The sequence below is a fragment of the Elephantulus edwardii genome, unplaced genomic scaffold (assembly GCF_000299155.1).
Source record: "Elephantulus edwardii isolate Elephantulus edwardi_28Jun2011 unplaced genomic scaffold, EleEdw1.0 scaffold00138, whole genome shotgun sequence".
In the NCBI taxonomy this organism is placed as follows: Eukaryota; Metazoa; Chordata; class Mammalia; order Macroscelidea; family Macroscelididae; genus Elephantulus; species Elephantulus edwardii.
The window spans coordinates 5,915,929-5,934,660 of NW_006399888.1; the positions used below are offsets into that span (position 1 = coordinate 5,915,929).

The 18,732-nt window shown below is 37.7% G+C and overlaps 1 protein-coding gene across 1 annotated transcript in view; it reads right to left on the minus strand.

Annotated features, from left to right (window-relative positions):
- The window catches only part of TMX4 (thioredoxin-related transmembrane protein 4), a 49,350-nt gene that overhangs the window by 19,987 nt on the left and 10,631 nt on the right, over positions 1-18,732 (minus strand). Inside the window, exons 2-4 of the mRNA XM_006894238.1 lie at positions 9,670-9,785; positions 3,329-3,374; positions 1,034-1,162 (exon numbers count right to left, since the gene is read on the minus strand). Coding sequence (XP_006894300.1) covers positions 1,034-1,162; positions 3,329-3,374; positions 9,670-9,785 — 291 coding nt within the window. The remainder of the gene's footprint in view (positions 1-1,033; positions 1,163-3,328; positions 3,375-9,669; positions 9,786-18,732) is intronic.

Genomic DNA, 18,732 nt, shown 5'->3' on the forward strand with positions numbered 1-18,732 from the left:
TTAAAAAAAATAAAATGATCCTGAGGTTTGAATCTACCTATGAATCTCCATGGAAATCTAGCTCAGGTACTAACTTGACTGGTCAACAGAGAAGTTTGTATCTCTAACCCCTCCTGCACACAATTTTTTCTTTTCCTAGTTAGTATCAAAACCTATCAATTATTAAAACCTTAGAGACAAAGGGGGTTTTATTAATATTTGTGAATCCTCCTTTCCTTCACCTTGGAGAAGCCTACCTTTAAAAAGAAAAAAAAAATCTTAATCCATGCTCCCCATTCCCACTGCTGCCATGCTGAGCCACGCTTTCAGAATTCCTAGCATGAACTCCCAAGATATCCTTCTAATTGGCCTCACCTCATTCATTCTCATCCTCTATTTCAGAATTTCCTCACTGCAGGTACTGATCCAGGTTACTCATACTCATCAAGGACTCAAGGCTGTAACTGGCCCAAGCTTGGGGCTGCCTTTCTTACTCAGATTATGCCAGTAATCATTTTTCTGTTCAAGTACACCACATCGTTTGGTTTTGATTGCTGTTGCCTTTTTTTTTTTTTTAAATAAATTGGAGCCTATCAATGTGCTTTATTTGCCGTTGGGAATATTCTTCCACTCTGTTCTTTACCTGACTTGCTGCTTATTTGGGTACTGTCATCAAAATCAAAAGTTTCTCCCTGCAGTATTCTGCTAGGAAGCCAAAGATGCCATAGATTTAATTCCTACATAGATAAAACAGCATTTCCTTATGAACTTTAATTAAGTTACTACATAATACTAATTTTTTTTTCCAAGAAACACCAATCAGTGGCTTATGCAAACTCAAAAAATGACATTTTCTATAACCCATCTCAATCTAGTATTTCCAACAAACTAAAAACTGAAACATACATGAGTCATAAAACTAAAACTACTACAAAGGCTAAGCTTCGTCATGTGCAAAACATGCAAAAAAGTATAAGCTTTCAGGGCCCCAGGGCTGTTAACTTGGTATCTCCTTTATATTAATAGCATCTGATCATTAAAAAAGTTAAGTTACGTTAGAGAAGCTGGGGACTTCCAGCCAGTCAGAGGCTCAACTGACTGCCATTTCTTCTCTACGATATAATTCTGCAGGTCTTCGAAGATTCCTGGGCCCCGGTAACGGCGGAAAATTCCATCCTTTGCACTATGAATGATAAAAAAACAAAATTATGTCTGTGAAAACAAGGTGCTAAAGGTAATAAAAACCAAACTGAGTGTACATTTTAAAAGTGAACACTGGATTTTGAATGGCTTAAATTAAGAGAGAGAAAAATGAGCGTGGTCACTGTTAGTGAGCTGATCTGTGACTCCTGGCAACTCCACAGGACAGAGCAGAACTGCCTCCCTGGATTTCTGATGTTGGTAATCTTTAAAGGAGCAGACTGTTCATCTGTCCCCACAGAAAAGCTGCTGGGTTCCAATCATGGTGAGTGAGAAATCACAAAGCATGTATAAACTCTAGTCTGTGGAATCTGAGATATTCCAAAGCTAAAAACATTAAACTTTCTTCTTTTAATCAAGACACATTTAGCAGCATTATTCACCATCACAAGAACATGGAAACAGCCCCGATGTCCAGCCACAAATGAATGGATTGAGTAATTATGGTACATTCACAGGATGGAATACTCTGGAGCACACAGGAGCAATGATTTTGTGAATTATTACCTAACTTGGGAGAGACTGGAGAGTATTATTCTGAGTGAACTAACGTAGTCCGACAAGGACAAATACTGTATAAAACCATTATTGTAGAATGAGTATAAGCATCCAAGAGAGGTGGGAGAGGCTGGAAGCAGAGGGATGTGGAGGGGGAAAGGGGGGTTAATCATCAGCTTGTACAATTTGATGGATGATAGGGTGAGGGAAATTGAAAGAATTTTTTCGAATTTGTATTAAACTTTGTAAATAAACTAGTAGGGGTAAAGGACACATTTGTGACAATTAGGAAAATTCGAGGCAATGTTTAATCAGTCAAGTTATTTTTTACTATTCTTGCTACTAGTTATTTCAATTATTCTCTTACAACCACAAATTAGCAATTGCTATCAAGTTACAAACAGTTAAATCCACATATCAAAACATGTGCTGTTCAAGCTCCTCCCTTCAAAAGCAACAAAACACCTTAGTCCCTCATCGCTCTCCTTCTCGTCCTCCTTCTCGCCCTTGTGCCACTGTCTAACTTCCTAGGGGAAGGCTCTACATTTGCTATGTTCTCCTTTCAATTACTCATTTACTACTTGGTATATATTTGGGCTCTGCTCCTATGAATTCACTAACATTGTTTATATTGGGTCTTCAGTAGCCCCTAAGTGCTATCCAAAGAGTATGTTCTGCCAGTTTTACCTCATCAGTGTTTAGCACTGTCCACTACTGAACACCCAACACATCTCCCCCTCCTCTCTTTTTCTGTGGTTATCGACCATTGGACTTCTCCCTACCACTCTAGGTTGCCCTTCTGTTTCCTTGTCTGCCTTTACAGATAAGCTAACATTGGTCAATTCCATTCTAATCTTGACCTACATCTCTTCCCATTAAAATTACTATAACTCAGCCGTTCTGAATCTCAATGCTGATGAATTCTTAGTATACATCTGTGGTCTAGATCTTTCTTCTGAACTTTAGATCCTTACTCCACCCTGAAAAATGTCACGTGAATTTCTCCACTCTCTAGCTTGGATCTATCACTCAAATCTCCTCTCATTCTAATGGTGCCTTCTTTTGAAGGAGGGCAATAGCTTTTATTGATTATAAATGGCCTGACTGGTGTCTTGGCATCTTCTTTGCCTGTAGTTACTCAGTCACCAAGCCACACTGATGATACCCTTTTAGTATCTCTGAACTTCATCCTGTCCTTTATCTTTATGTGTAACTACCCTGACCATCTCTAAACATATCACATAGAATGACTGAAATGCATCCTATGAGCCAACCACATTAAATCGGTTAGCATTCCCAGAAGGCACTGCATTTTCTTGTGGGCTTTTGCATGCTGTCTCCTCCACATGGAAACACCTTCTCCATCTTGTCTGCTTAGCCTATTTATCCATCAAGAATCCTATCATATTTTATATCACTACAAAACAACTTCTCTGACCTTTCCATCTCACCTCTGCCTGAAATTAGACTCAGACTTTCTGTCACTGCCTCATTCTGAGGACACCTCTTACCTGATAGCTCTCATTCTGCAGAGTAGTATTCCTCCTTTCATATGGTATGCTGAATGACAGTTATGGAAAATAACTAAGAATTCCTGTACATATCAACTGTTTTCTCATCTTTGTAAGACAACACCATTATTTTTACTTACTGGAAAAAAGCAGGGAGTGTGGTGACAAAGAAGCGACCGCTCAAACCTGCAAGAAGCATATGAGAGAGATACTTGAAGTTAAACTTGGTGAAACTCAGGTGCTAACTGAAGTCCCAAGAACAAGCAGCCTTGAGCATGCCTTCATAATGATATCATGTAGGTCATTACCATGTTCAAATCACATCTAGCATGTTTGTTTGATCTTAAATTTTATTTTCAACTATTTAAACTTATTTAATACTTTGCAGTTAATGACATGGAATTTGCTTATCTTTTGTGCTACTCTGAAGGTATTTTTCTTTTTTTACTTGAGCTCATTTGGGAGTCTATGGCGGAAGAGAAGATGAATTTGGAGTTGCAAAACATGCAATAAATATAAATTTCTCCATTTAATAGTTTTGTGGCTTCAAATAAATCATTAAAGCTTTCCAGTTTTAATGATCTTAACTGCAAAAAGGGGATTTAAAGCTTACTCTTGGGATTGTTCGAAGGTGAAGCAGGTCAAGTGTGTGAAGTTCAATTATGAATTTAAAAGAAACAATAAAGATCAGAAATACTCTTTGCACATTTTTAATTTATATGTACTGTGAAGAAAATACATGTACATTAAACAATTTGAAAATTTGTCTCAATAAAGCTTTACTGAATACTACATATAAAGTATATTAGGCATGTGTAAATAGAACCCTTAAGCCACTCACTCATTTACTAAGCATCTTTTTTATTCCAGATACTGTGACACAGTCAAGACACAGAGATAAATAAGAACATGTATAATTTCTGTTCTCTCCCAGAGCTTTGTATTCTAGTAGTAAGAGACAAGGTAATCAAAATTAAGACTAAATATGATATGAAGTGATACAAATAAAAATCATGATTTAAATGCTTACAAATATATAGGATGAGCATCAAGAGTAAGTCTGGTTATGGCACAAAAAGGCGAAATAAAGGATCCACCTGAACACAAGATTAAGATTTCTTTGGGTTATCCCAGCATGGAAAAACAACAGAGACACATTTTTAAACTTCTCATCACTTTGGTTCCTCCTACCCCAGAAAAATGTGGACAAATCAAACAAAACTAAGTCACTCAAACATAACATTCTGTTATGCGATCATGTACCATCAAGTCAGAACCAACCCATAGCTGACACTCCAGGAGGTTTTCAGAGGCAATAACTCACACAGGAAGAGTCTGCCCATCTTTCTCCTGTAGAACAGCTAGTGGATTTGAACTGTGTGCCTCCAGCTCCTAACCACGAGTCCACCTGAGAGCTCCTTTACACCCTTCTGGCTACTGTTTCAAATTTGAAGTGTCAGTTTTACTCACATGAGACACTTGCTTTTGTTCCATTTAGAAAATAAACTCAAATACAGAATAACAATGCAATATATGATGATATTCTCAAAAGATTATTTTTTCCCTCTTATCACATCTCCCCTTAAAAAAACAACAAACAAAAACCAAAGAACACAACAACAACAAACCCACAAAATACAAAAACATAACAATTTGTTGAATCAATGCTGACCGACTGTGGCCCCATCTGCGCAGAGTTTTTAAGAAAGACTACCAAACTAAACTGCCATTTTCCATTTAAGAGTCGAGCATATAATGATGGCACCCAGAGGACCCCATATCAAACCAAATTTTTTTTTACAAAAAAAGTATAGCTGTTAAGAGCAATTTCTGCTGAGATTCTAAGGCTGAAATCGTTATGAAAGCAGATAGTCCCATCTTTCTCCCATGGAACAACTGGCAGATTCAAATTGCTACTTTTTGTTTAGCAGCTAAACAACCACTGCATCATCAGGGTTCCTTATATCAGACCAAAAGGGCTGTTAAATGTCCCTTTGGAAACTGGAAACACCATATTCTGAGAGGTAAAAGGCAATGCCATATAAAGAGACATTTTCTCTCTCCATTTATCTTTTGTATATTAAGAAATAAAATATGAAAAAAAGAAATAAAATGTCTTTTAGTAATATAAAAGCACAGTGACTGGAGGCTATGTCAGCCAGGACTATAAAAAGTATTTTTATTTACAAAGCATTTTCACTTTTATAATTACCTCAAACTGCACACACAACAGAGCACTAGTGGATATTTTAGTATACTGCCAACTCTGTATTTTCAGAGGAAAATTATTAATATTCTTAAGTTGAAAAAGAATTACAAGCTGTTATGGACAAGAGCTCTTGGGGCTTTGTGGTAGAAGTTGGGCTGACAATCCAAAGGCACACGGTTCAAATCAGAATCCAACATCAACATCAGAGCAAGATGGGCAACACTCATCTTCTCTATGCAATTTACTGCCTCTGAAAACCAGGGGGAGGGTCAGCTCTGAGTCATTTCTGACTCAAAAGTACATAAATACAACATTATTATGGGTTTAATTGTGTCTAGCCCCACCTTTCCCAAAAAACATATTACTTGTCTGGACTATAAGTCTCAGTATTAATTTTCACTTTGTAACCTGTTATTGTAACCTGTCTTGCATGTTGCAAAGTCTCACCTCTCTCACCTATATGATGTTAATGAGATAGGATTAGAGGTAGTGAAGTTAGTCAGGATCCCACATTAATCTACACGACTAGGTTAGATCTTGAGTCTAACTCTTTGAAAAGTCAGTAAATGTTCACAAAAATACTCACTAAATATAAGTTATTATCACTAAAAAGAGCAGAAGGAAGAAAATACATAAAATTTAGAATCTTAACTTTGAGATTGAGAGAGTTGTCAATATATTAGAAATGTATATATCAATATATTTTTATAAAAGGAATAAATTTTACAATTTATACAATTAAAAACATTCACTAAATACAGCAAAATAAACTGCCTTCTGCAATAAACTGAGGGTTTTAAGCACCATAGATATTTCTGGCTGTGGAAGGGACCTGGTTTACCTCTAAGTATACATGGATAATCTATAAGCAGCAGCTATTTTCCTGTCCTTGACAGTTAAACTCAAATAAGTGGAAGAGATAGTTCAAATTGTTATTGTGTGCTGCTGAGTAGGAACTGACTCATAACTGACACCAGAGGGTTTTTCAGATACTTTAAATCTCACAGGAGATTGCTCCATTGTACACATTCAATTTAATCTCCCAAAGTCAGTTCAAAGAGAACATAATCTGGTCTAGGCAGTACTGAACAGGCAACGTAAAACAAACTAATCTGCAGGACTGTTCTGCTCTTGATTTCTATATTTCAGCTGTACAATTGCAATGTTTATGATCCTTAGCTTCATAATTTCAAAATCTTAGTTTCTGTTCAAAATACTTAGAATTTCTTATGAGATAAACAAATGGAAGAATAGAAATAACTAAAAAGTTGTATGACCATTAAAAAATCTTGCTTTCTCAAATTTTACTAAGAAAACAAAAAGTCTCCTCTCTGGACACTCTCGTGTAAAGGACACCATGATGAAAGAATATTCAAATGAGATCTGTTTCCAAATAGAAACCTTTATATAGAAATATTTAGTGGGGTATTCAACTGTGGGGAGAAAAAAGTACCATTTCAATAGTTTTCTGCTGTTCGTTTAGGAGCTTAAAGAAACACAAAGATTAAAGAAACACGATCTGCTTTCCAGTAAGGTAAAGCCAGTCAAGATACTTCTCTGCACTTGGCTTCCAGGAAACTAACCCTTCTCCATCTTCCTTTTATCTCACTGGGTGTGAGCTCTGGTGCCTAAATCCTTAGGGAGATGTGCTGCCAACTCAAGAGTGGGGCCTCTCCCAGGGTTCAAATCCACCAGCAGCTCTGAAGGAGAAAGATGGGTAATCTCCTCCCAGGCACTCTACAGTCTCAAAAAAAATCTACTGGAGGGTCAGCTATGAGTTGATTCCAACTGGAAAGCAGTGGCTTTGATTTTTTTTTTCTTTTTATCGACACTTCTTCCCCTTTTAGTTATCTGAATATTGGAAAGACATAGATCGGAGAATGTGTCCTTAGTACTCATTTTCTAGTTAATCTCAGTGATTCCCCTGCAATCTACACCGATGATCCTCCAATCTATTTCTGGCTCATTGTTACTTGGGTGTCTTTTAAGCACCCTGAACTTAACACCTGTCCCAAATCTTCTCTCTCCTTAGTCATCTCTATCTCTTCCCTCCCTAATCCTATAAACAGTCCTTGAGGAATTCTTTTGGATATCCTTCCAAAAACATTATCTCAATTCATTCACTTAGCACTGCGGCTGCTGCTAACATCTTAAACTAAGACAACATTGTCTCAATTCTGGACTATGGTGTATCAACCTCTCCACTGCTTTCCTGTCTTCATTTCTGAACTACAGTTAAGTTTTTCCACATAAAGTCCATCATGTCACTTTCCTCCTCAAAATTCCAAGTAGCTTCTCATCTATCTGTGGTGTTAGAGGTTTATTGTTCAAAATGGCTTCCGTAGGTAACGAATGACTTTGTCACTGAGAGAAGGGTGAGAATAGGCAAACAGTTGTGTTAGCCTATTCACTAGGGGATTGGTTAATCTGACCATTAAATTGAGCAGATGTAATGACAGAATTAGAGAATCTGGCCACCAGCAAAGAAAATGCAAGAGAATGCAGCTTGTCCTTTGGGGCCAGAGACTGTTTGGCAAGCCAGACCAGCATGGACAAGAACAGCTGCCACAGCAGCTACAGCAAAGAACCAGAGGCCTGATGTGAGATGGAGTGAATCTCAAGACTGCTACCCCATGGGAGCTAAGAGCCTTTGGCCAAGTTTGCTGGACACCTGGGTGGGAGATGGGAGAGTCATCACTGGCAGTACTGAGAGCTTGTAACACTGGCCCAAAGTCACAAAGCTCAAGGCTGAGATACCTGAGAGCACATTTCAAAAACTGTCCTGACTCAATTTTTCTATTAACCTGAATTATAGCCTTTTGACTTCCCAAATATGGTTCTATGTGGTCTGTGAGCTATTCCAAATGATTTTGGACCTAATGCAGTAGTAAGATTGGTGTTGGGATGAGTAGAAAGAGGTGCAGGAACAGGTCTGACTTCCTGGGAATTGTTTTTGTGTGTTGATATTGTTGACGGGGACAGTTGGCCATTATGGAGTTGGTGAAGTTCAGATATGGCCATCCCCATGCTGCTCTCACTTTTTTTACACTATAAAAATGCATATAAAATCTGAACTCTTTGCCATAGCCAGCAAGACCCTATATAATCAGATCCCTTAATATGCCATTGGCCATATTTAATATCACACTAATGACCATAGTTCTTCAAGTAAAGAACACTTCCAAATGTACATGCAGCTTTGTCTGTCTGCAGGTTTCCCCCTCAAGGGAGTCCTGGTGGCTTAGTGGTAAGCAGCTGTGCTGCCAACCCAGAGGCATGTGGTTCATATCCACCAGGTGCTCCACAGAAGAATAGACAATTTCCTCCTATGCAATTTATTGCCTCTGAAAACCAGATGGAGGGTCAGCTATGAGTCAGTTCCAACTCAACAGCATATAACAACAAGAAATAACAATAAGATGTAAATTATGAACTTTTACTAGATTGCAATTAACCATATATTATGAACGAGTATGTAGGGAATAATTAAGAAGGTATCCATTAACTTAGCTGTCTGCTAACCCAAAGACTACTAGTCTTCAGAGGTTTGAACCCACCAGTAGCTCCTTGAGATAAAAACATGCAGTTTCTTCCCTTAAGATTTATATCCCCAGAAACTCAATAGAGAGTAGCACTATGTGTGAACTACAAACAAGACAAAAAAGACAAATACGTGCATTACTGTGGTCCCTGTGTGATGTACAGGAATCCCATGTGTTACAGGGATGCCGTGTGTTACTATAGACCCTGTGTGATTTACAGGGATCCCACGTGTTTCTGTCATCATAATGTGAGTCACAGGGATCCAGTGTGTTAATGTGTTATTGTGTGTAGAACTTCCCCCAGGGTTTGTTTGGCTATAATCGTTACAGAAGCCGTAATTATTATAGAAGCAAGTCCTTCTGTAGCACTGCTGAGTGGACTATACAACTCTCAATCTTGAGGTTGGAGCTAGCTGTAAATCACCAAGAATGAAGGATAAATATGGACTGTGTATATGCTGAAGTTCAAAGTGTCATAATATTTACAACCTACTATTCAATGGTTCATAAAAAAATGAAATTATAACACAAAACAATCAAAATAAGTATTAACATATACACTAGACAGAGATGCCAAATCTTATCTGGTGAATCAAGGTAGTCAGTAGGGTCACAAGTAAATAAACTTTTTACATGCATGAAAAATTAGAAAAAAATGTTGGTAAATAATATAAATATGTTTACATTTTAAAAATAAATTAAGAAAAAAATGTAAACAAACATTTATTACCTGGTTCTTGAATGACATCCACCTTCCCTACACTGACGTGAAGTATATCCCCATTCCTGGCAAATGTCTCCCATTCTGAATCAGTCTGTTGGCAGGACGGACACCAAGGGGCGTAACTGGAAGAAAAGAATAGCTAATCAATATAAACATATGAAAAACAGTCTGAATAAAAAAATAGAATATTCACATTTATTTAAAGTTGTTAAAGGAATACAAAATCAAGGTTTTCCAAAGTCAGCTGATTGAAACATACAAAGTATATCCTACCCCAGGATTTATGCATAAATAGTAATTCTCCCGAAAAAAAATTAAGAGAAAAAAATGAGAAGATTTTTATGAATTATTGTATCATTACTCTATTTCTATTTCCTCCCCCTTCTCCTCCAAAATGACTTGGAAAAAAAATAAAGTAAGGTAGTATTATACAATATTCTAAGAAGATTTAGGCTTTAAAGTCAATATATCATATATCAAATCTTTTAACTGTGGGGGAGGGCTAGGGGAAACTTATTTATAAATCCCATTCAAAAGTCAATTTAAGACCTATTTTTTCTGTAACAGATTATCAAACAAAACTGCAAATGCACAAAAAAACACACTATGATTCGTGTAACAGAGACACCCTAAAATTAAATGTTTTCAGACTTTATCAAAAAAGAAAGAAAACCCACAAAAACAAAAACTTGTAGACTAGGAACATATCTTGGGAGAAATATCTGATAAGGCTCTATCAAAAATACATAGAAAACATGAACAACTCAGTAACAACAGAAATAATTCTGTGTGAAAATGGTCAAAGAAAAGCAGACATTTCTCCAGGGAGGATTTTTCTATACAGCCATTCAACACATGGAAAGATACACATGATCATTAGCCATTTAATTCAAAACTCAACTCATTGTTGGTCAGTGGTAAATCACTCAAGCTGACCTTCCAGTGGGCTTTCAAAGGTAGTAAATCACATAGGAGGAAAATGCTCATCTTTTTCCCAAGGAGCAGAAAGTAGATTCAAACCCTGGCCTATGCCTGGCAGTGCAACCCTTTACCCACCAAGCCACAATAGCTTCCTATTAGGCATTTGTTGTTACTGTGTTCCCTTGAGTCAAGGATCTACCCATAGCTGACCCTATGGCAGGTTTTCAGAGGCAGTTAATTGCCTGGGAGGAGAATGCTGATCTTTCTCCCCAAAAAGAGCTGGTGGATAGATTAGAACCACATGCCTTCAGGATTGCAGTGCAGCTTTTTATCATTAGGCCACAATGAGACACTAGCTCACCTTTGCAAAAATGGTACTAATTAAAAAAAAAACCAAAAAACAGAAAAGAATAAATGCTGGTGAGGTTGTGGGGAAAATAAAGCGTTTATTCATTGTTCGTGAGACTATCATATGGTACACCTATGGAAAACAATATAGCCCTTTCTTAAAGTGTTAAAGCAATCCTATGATCCAGCAATCCCACTTCCAGCTACATACCTCAGATATTACTGTAGTGACACGCATATACATATGCATACCATGTCTGCTGCAGCTATTTTTTTACTATGCACAAAAGTTAAAAGATGCAAATTTCCCAAGTTTGAATCAAGAGATAAAAGGACAAAATAATAGTACATACATAATATGGAATAATACACAGCTATAAATAATGAGTTCTCCAATTGTATGACAACATAGATGCATCTGGAGAATTACTGAACTGAACAAGTCAATCACAGAAGCACAAATGGTTGCACTTTCATTAGAAGACTAGAATACAAGTAGAAATAAACATTCATTAATGGCTACCAAGGATGAGAGGATTAAGACAGGAACAAACAGAAGTCTCTACATATAAAGTATATATATAACACATATATAATAAAGCACTTAGTAGTTGTTATTAGGTGCTGTTGAGTAGAGAGACCCCCGTGAACAACAGATCTGAACCCTGTTCATTCCTCACGATCTCTGACACACCTGAGCCCACTGCTGCAGACTCCGTGTCAATACACCTGGTTGAGGGTCTTCTCTTTTGCCATCCCTCCACCTTCCCAAACATAACATCCCTCTCCAGTGAACAGCTTTCTCCTAGCAACTTGCTCAAAGTATGTAAGATGAAACTTCATCACCTTTGCCTCCAAAGAGCAGGCTGGCTGTATTTTCCCCAAGACATACCTACCTGTTTGTTCTTTTGACAGTACCTGGGATAATCAACACTCTTCTCTTCAATACTCTTAAAATGCATCAATATTTTTTCTATCATCCTTACTCACTGTCCAGCTCTCTCAGCAGCATAGCAAGTGATTGAAAAGACCATGGCCTAAACAAATATTAGTCCTTAAACTAATATTGTTCTCAGTAATTTGGAGAGATCCCTGACTACAAACTTTCCCAGTACACTACATCTCCTGATCTCCTGACTGCTAGGCTAGTACCAAGTGTATTAATTGTGGATCCAAGTAAGATGAAGTCATTGACAGTTTCAATCTTCCCGCCATCTATCAAGATGGATGGATGGAAGGATTGTCTATAGGTTGCTTATAGCTTCAGTGGTGAGAATTTTTGTGCTCTTGACACTGAGATGCAATCCATACTGAAGGCTGCAGGCTTTGATCTTCTGTAGCGAGCACTTTAAATCCTTCTCATTTTCAGCAAGCAACGCTGTGTCATCTGCATACCAAGGATTATTGATGAGTCTTCCTCCAATCCTGATGTCACAGTATTCTTCATAGAGTCAAGCTTCTCAAATAATTTCCTCAGCATACAGAATGAACACCAGCTGCTCTGCAGGAGTAGGATGGGCAGTCTCCTCCTGTGCGATTAACTGCCTCTGAAAACCTGAGGGAAGGTCAGCTATGGGTTGGTTCTGACTCTATGGTACACCATCACAACCACAACATACAGAATAAATAGGTGTAGAGAAAGGATACAACTCTGAGGCACAGCAGTCCTCATTTTAAACCATGTAGTGTTCCCTTGTTCTGTTTGCATACTAGTCTCTTGGTCTAGCTTGAACTTCTGGAAGATCTCTATGTATGTTGTAGTCATTTTAAAATGATCTTCAGCAGTATTTTGCATGCACATGATATTAATGATATTGTTCAGTAATATACACAATTTGTTGGATCACCTTTCCTGGGAATGGGAACAAATATGAATCTTTTTCCAGCCAGTTGGCCAGGCAGCTGTCCTCTAAATTTCCTGGAATAGACTGGAAGGAATCGTCAGAGAAGCTCAATATCAGGAATCAAAACAAGGCCAGGCATTGACTGTGAATCAGATCAACAATTACTCATGTGAAAGCTCAAACTGAGACTGAAGAAAATGAAAACAAGCATTCAAGAACCAAAGTATGATCTTGAGTCTATCTCACCTGATTTAAATGGCATCTTAAGATAGGTTTGAAGCATTAAACACCAATGATTTATGGGATGACATCAAGTTGCTGCAGACATAGGAAAAAGAAAAAAGCCAAAATGGGTGTCAGAAAAGACCTTAAAAATTGCACTAGTGTATCAAGAAGTCAAAAGAAAGAGCAGAGATGTTGAAGTAAAAGGCCTGAAGATGAGATTTCTAAGGGCAGCTCAATAAAGCAAAGTATTATAACAGAATGTGCAGAGGCCTAGGTTTGGAGAATAAAAAGGGAAGAACTCACTCAGCATTTGTCAAGTTCTGTTTTTGTCAGTTCTGGAAAACAAATTCTAGCCTTTAGTTGTGATATTTAGAGACGCTATGGGGGAAATCTTGAATGATCCTGGAAGTATCAAAATAAGATGTAGGAAATATCCAAAACCACTCATCAAAAAGAATTGGCAGACAGTGAAATATTTCAGGAAGTACAGTATGATCAAGAGCCAACAGTAACTATGGAAGACATTTAAGGTGCACTGAAGGCAACACACACACACAAAAAAAAAATAAGACCCCGGGAATGGATGGGATAGGATGCCAATTGACAGGAAAGCACTTAGGGGGCACAGTGACGGATTATTCCTAGACTTGGTCAAACAGCTCATGGAGTAGTTCACGTGATTTTTGAGATCGTTGTTATTATTGTTATTGTTGTGTACTGTAGAGTCAGATCCGACCCATAGTTGACCTTCTGGTGGGTTTTCAGAGGCAGTTAATCACACAGGAAGATACTGTCCATTCTTCTCCTGTGGAGCAGCTGGTGGATTTCAGCTGCATGCCTTCAGGATTGCAGTGAAGCTTCTTGCCACTAGACCACCAGAACTCTCTGATTTTAAGGTTATGACCATATTTTCATTGGACAACTCAGTCAATCTGCAAAAACACAGTTCACAAAGTTTAAGTGCCACATCCTACTTTGGTGAAGAGTCTTCTAAGACATAACAATTGGGCTCTACTTGTCTGGCACCAGAGAGAAATAAAAATTTCAAAGAAACTAGTTGGCAGGATTAATAAACAGTTTAATGAACTAATAAAAAGCCTCATGGATGGTGACTGTCTACGATGATCAACTGGTCTCACCAGGGATGGGGACAGACAGACACACACATACACACACACACACACAATCATCTCAGAAAGAATTTGGGAGGAAAAGTAGAACAAAATTCTAATTCTTAAAGAAAGGTCAGAGTTAGGAACGTCTACACTATCGCCCTGAGACACTTTTCAAACTATTGCAGCTGCAATCATCAACATCTGGAGTCACCTATTAGATAAATACTATATTGACAAATAAAAGAATACTACCTGTGAATACCCCTCTCCTTTAAAAATCATCAAGATTCAACATTCAATACTTACCCTGAAATAAAGGTAAGAATGGAGTAGGATAATCTAATTAATGGAAACAGAATTATGATGATGAAATGATGACACTTTGTGGAAAAATGTAACTCATGGAATAGTAGGCATAGAAATTGTTAAGTGGAATCCTAATTTGATATACAAAGTTTCACAAAAAAAGATAATAAAAAATTATAATCAAAATAAATTAATATAAAATATGCAAATACTTAATAGTTACTATAGCTATGGAGATAAACAGGAAGAAAAAAAAATCTTGTTTATCCATATTAAAGCTTATAGAATAATGAAGAAGTTAGATTAAAAGGCACAAACATATAAATAAATTTATAATTACAAGTTACGAAAAGGTTCATGACAGATTGAAATGCATGAACCATAACTGATCATGGGAACGGTACATAGAACTGATAATTCAGAAATTTGTTCTGTAGTGCATGAGGTTGCCAAAATCAGAGATCAACTTAGTAGCGGCTAACAACAGATAAAACCAAGTAATTTTTCTGAAGATTTGAGAAATTGGAGAGGTGGGTGATTTCATGGGTTATAAAGAGTAATACAAATCCAATGTATTGTATACTTCAATAGTAGAGCCTAGAGCAATATACTAGTAGGCAAAGGTAGAGGGATGTTCTCAATGCCCAGCCTCCCCTCTTTTCCTCTTTAGGTGAATGGATGATAGCCACAGCTTCCAATCCTTCAGTCCTACAGAGAAGGGGAGCCTTTAACCCTTTTCCACCTGACATCCAACAACAAGACCTCTCTACCCTGTGTGATGCTGCTGACCAGCTAAGAGCGTTGAGGAGGAGTCAGTCAGGCCTCCCTGTCAGCCACTCTGTGACTTCCCCCAGGCTACACTCCCAGCTACACTTCCATACCGCATTTCAGAGTGCAACCATACTTAAGCACCTAGACTTGGGGTGGGTGGGGAGTGAAAATTGCAATAAAACTGTCACACAAATATTTTGGTTTCCCAGTGCATATGTTTGAAATATTGTGAGAATTACCAATATGAGACACAGAAACCTAAAGTGAGCACATATTGTTAGGAAAATGGCACTGATAAGAATGGACACAAAGTTGGCAAATTTTTCAATCTGTTTAGAACACTTTATCTTTGAAGTACAATAAGGTGAATCACAGTAAATAAGTTATCTTTGTATTATTGCAGTGCAGTGGTTAACTGCTTAGCTACTAACAAAAAGGCTGATGGTTCATATTCACCATGCAAAGACTTGACAGTGTGCTTGTGAAAAGACTTTTGTCGTTGCTGTTACATGCTGTTGAACTGGCTCCAACTCAAAGTGACCCCAAGTACAACAGAGGAAATCCTGTCTAATCCAGTGCCATCTTCAATATCTTTGTACTCAAAATTATAATCTTAAAACTCTGTCCTATAAGGTCACTATGGATCAGAATTAACTCCATGGCAACAAGCTTGGCATTTGATTAAGTACGAGTATCTTGATTAGAGATATTAAGAAATGTGAAAGGCAGGCAGGAGAATCAAGGGATAAGGGTTTTCTTTGTCATATGACTGAAAATACTGTAAGAATTTAATGGCAGGAGCCAAGGATGCCAATATTTAACAAAGTTAAATGCACTATTACCATACATCAAAGATCCATTCAACCCTAAATGCCAATAATGCCCTGTGGAGAACCATTAGTGAGTAATTCACAAAGAGGAAGAATTCAGAATACATTTGTTAAAACATGAATGCTATTATAGTATTCATGTTCTTCAGAATGAATCCACAAGAACCAAGATATGATCTGGAATCTATTCCATATGAATTTCAAGATCAAAGAACAGATGAACCAAAATGGATGTCAGAAGAAACTCTAAAAAATGCATAGAGCAGCATCAAGAACCCCAAACAAAGGGAAAACATACCAAAGTAAAAGGGCTGAACAGAAGATTACAAAAGCCAGCTCTAAAAGACAAAGCAAAGTGTTATAAAAGAATGTACAGAGAAATGCTCTGTATTCCTCAAGTTGAGAGAACTGTAAAACAGTTATAAATTTCGAGTTGTATTATTGAAAGATGCTATGGGCAATAATGAATGACTCAGAAAGCACCAAAAAAACATAGCAGGAACACACTAAATCACTGTACCAAAAAAACCAACTGACAATGAAAAATTTCAGCAAGTACCATATGAGCAGGGGCCAATGCTAATGAAGGAGAAAGTGGAAACTGCATTGAAGGTATTGATTGGCATAATATAAGGTCCCAAGAATCGATGGGATACCAACTGACTTGTTTCAATTAATAGATGCAGCCCTGGAAATTTGGAAGACAGCTCTCCAGCCAATGGATTGGAAGAGGTCCATATTGTTCCCATTCCCAAGAAAAGTGATCCAACAGAATGTGGAAAATATTGAACAATATATATTATCACATGCAAACAAAATACTGAAGATTGACTACAAACCCTAAGTCTCTATAAACTTTCATTTAAATGAATTAAATTTTTTTTAAAAAAAACAACCACATAGATGTCAAAAGAGGGGGAAAAAAACAAAACAACAAAACAGCTACAACAGCACATGGACATGGATAGAGAATTGCCAGGAGTTTAAGCAGGATTTAGAAGAGGCCATAGCACCAAGGGAGTATCATTGCTGATGTCAGGCAGGCTGAAAGTAAAGAGTACCAGAAGAATGTCTATTTATGCTTTACTGACTATGCCAAGGCGGCATTTGACTGTGTGGATCATAACAAGTAATGGCTGACATTGAGAGGAATAGGAATCCCAGAGCACTTAATTGTGCTCATGTGAAATCTATAACCAGATCAGAAGCCTGTTTGTTGTGAGAAGAGAGTAAGGGTACACTACAAGGTTTAAAATTAGGAAGGAGTGTGTCAGGATTATGTTCTCTCTCCATACATATTCAATCTGTATGCTGTGCAAATTATCTGAGAAGCTGGACTCTGAAGAGGAATGTGGGATCAGGACAGGAAGAGACTCAGCAAGCACCTGCGTTATGCAGATGGCACAACCTTGCTTGCTGAAAGTGAGAAGGACTTGAAGCACTTGGTGCAGAGGATCAAAACATACAGTCTTCAATATGGATTGCATCTCAATGTCAAGAAGACAAAGATTCTTATCACTGGACTAATAAGCAACATCATGACAGATGGAGAAAAGACAGAAACTTTTAACAACTTCGTCTTACATGGATCCACAATTAAGACTCTCGATATCAGCAGTCAGGAGATCAGTAGATGTATTGCACTGGGAAAATCTGCAATTAGAGACCTCTCCAAATTACTGAGGAGTAAGAATATAAGTTTGTGGACTAAAGTGTGTTTAATTAAGGCTATGGTCTTTCTGATCACTAGCTATGAATCTGAGAGTTGGGCAATGAATAAGGATGACAGAAGAATTGATGCCTTTGAGCTGTGGTGGTAGAGAAGGGTGCCAAACATCCCACGGACTGGTAAAAGAACAAACAAATATGTCTTGGAGAGTGGGCAGCCAGAACGCTCTTTGGAGGCAAAGATGATGAGACTTCGCCTTACATATTTTATGTAAGGAGAGGAGTCGCAAGGAGAGGCTATTCCTTAGAGAGGGACGTGATGCTTGGAAGGGTGGGGGATTGATGAAGGAGAAGAAGACCCTCAACCAAGTGGATTGACACAGTGACTGCTGCAATGGGCTCTAGTGTGTCAAGAGCTGTGAGGATTGCACAGGATAGGACAAGGCTCAGATGTGTTATTCATAGGGTCTCATGGGTGATACTTAACAGCACCTAACAACAACTATTCCCTGGATAGCAAAGTCTGCAGCTTATCTCGTAGGTCCTCAACTCTGAACCTGACACATAACAAGTATTTAAAGTCTACATCTTAAAACATTCACTCAAATTCAGAAAATCCATTAAACTAAAGGATAGTAAAACTATCTAACCTGGAAAAGTAAAAGCTATGGTATTCAACAAGTTTTTTCCAGATATAAGAAAGAAAATATTAGAATCTAGAGGTCCCAAGTAAATAGAGGCTTTCTTCCATCACCAAACATCTAACTTTAATTTAGAAATGTGAACACCACAAGAAAAGAATCTGGGGAGGGGGGGCAGGAATCAGTGCTTTATAAAGAACTATATTATTTAAAGATCTACATGCTATTAAATGATCCAGGAAGTATTAAAAGAAGATGGAAGGCAGACACAGAAGAATTTCATGAAGAAATATATAAGCAAGAGCCTATGGTTATGAAAAAAGTAGTTCAGGCTGCTTTGAAGGAAGTGACAAAAAATAAGGCCCCAGGAATAGATGTTATACCAATTGACATATTTCAG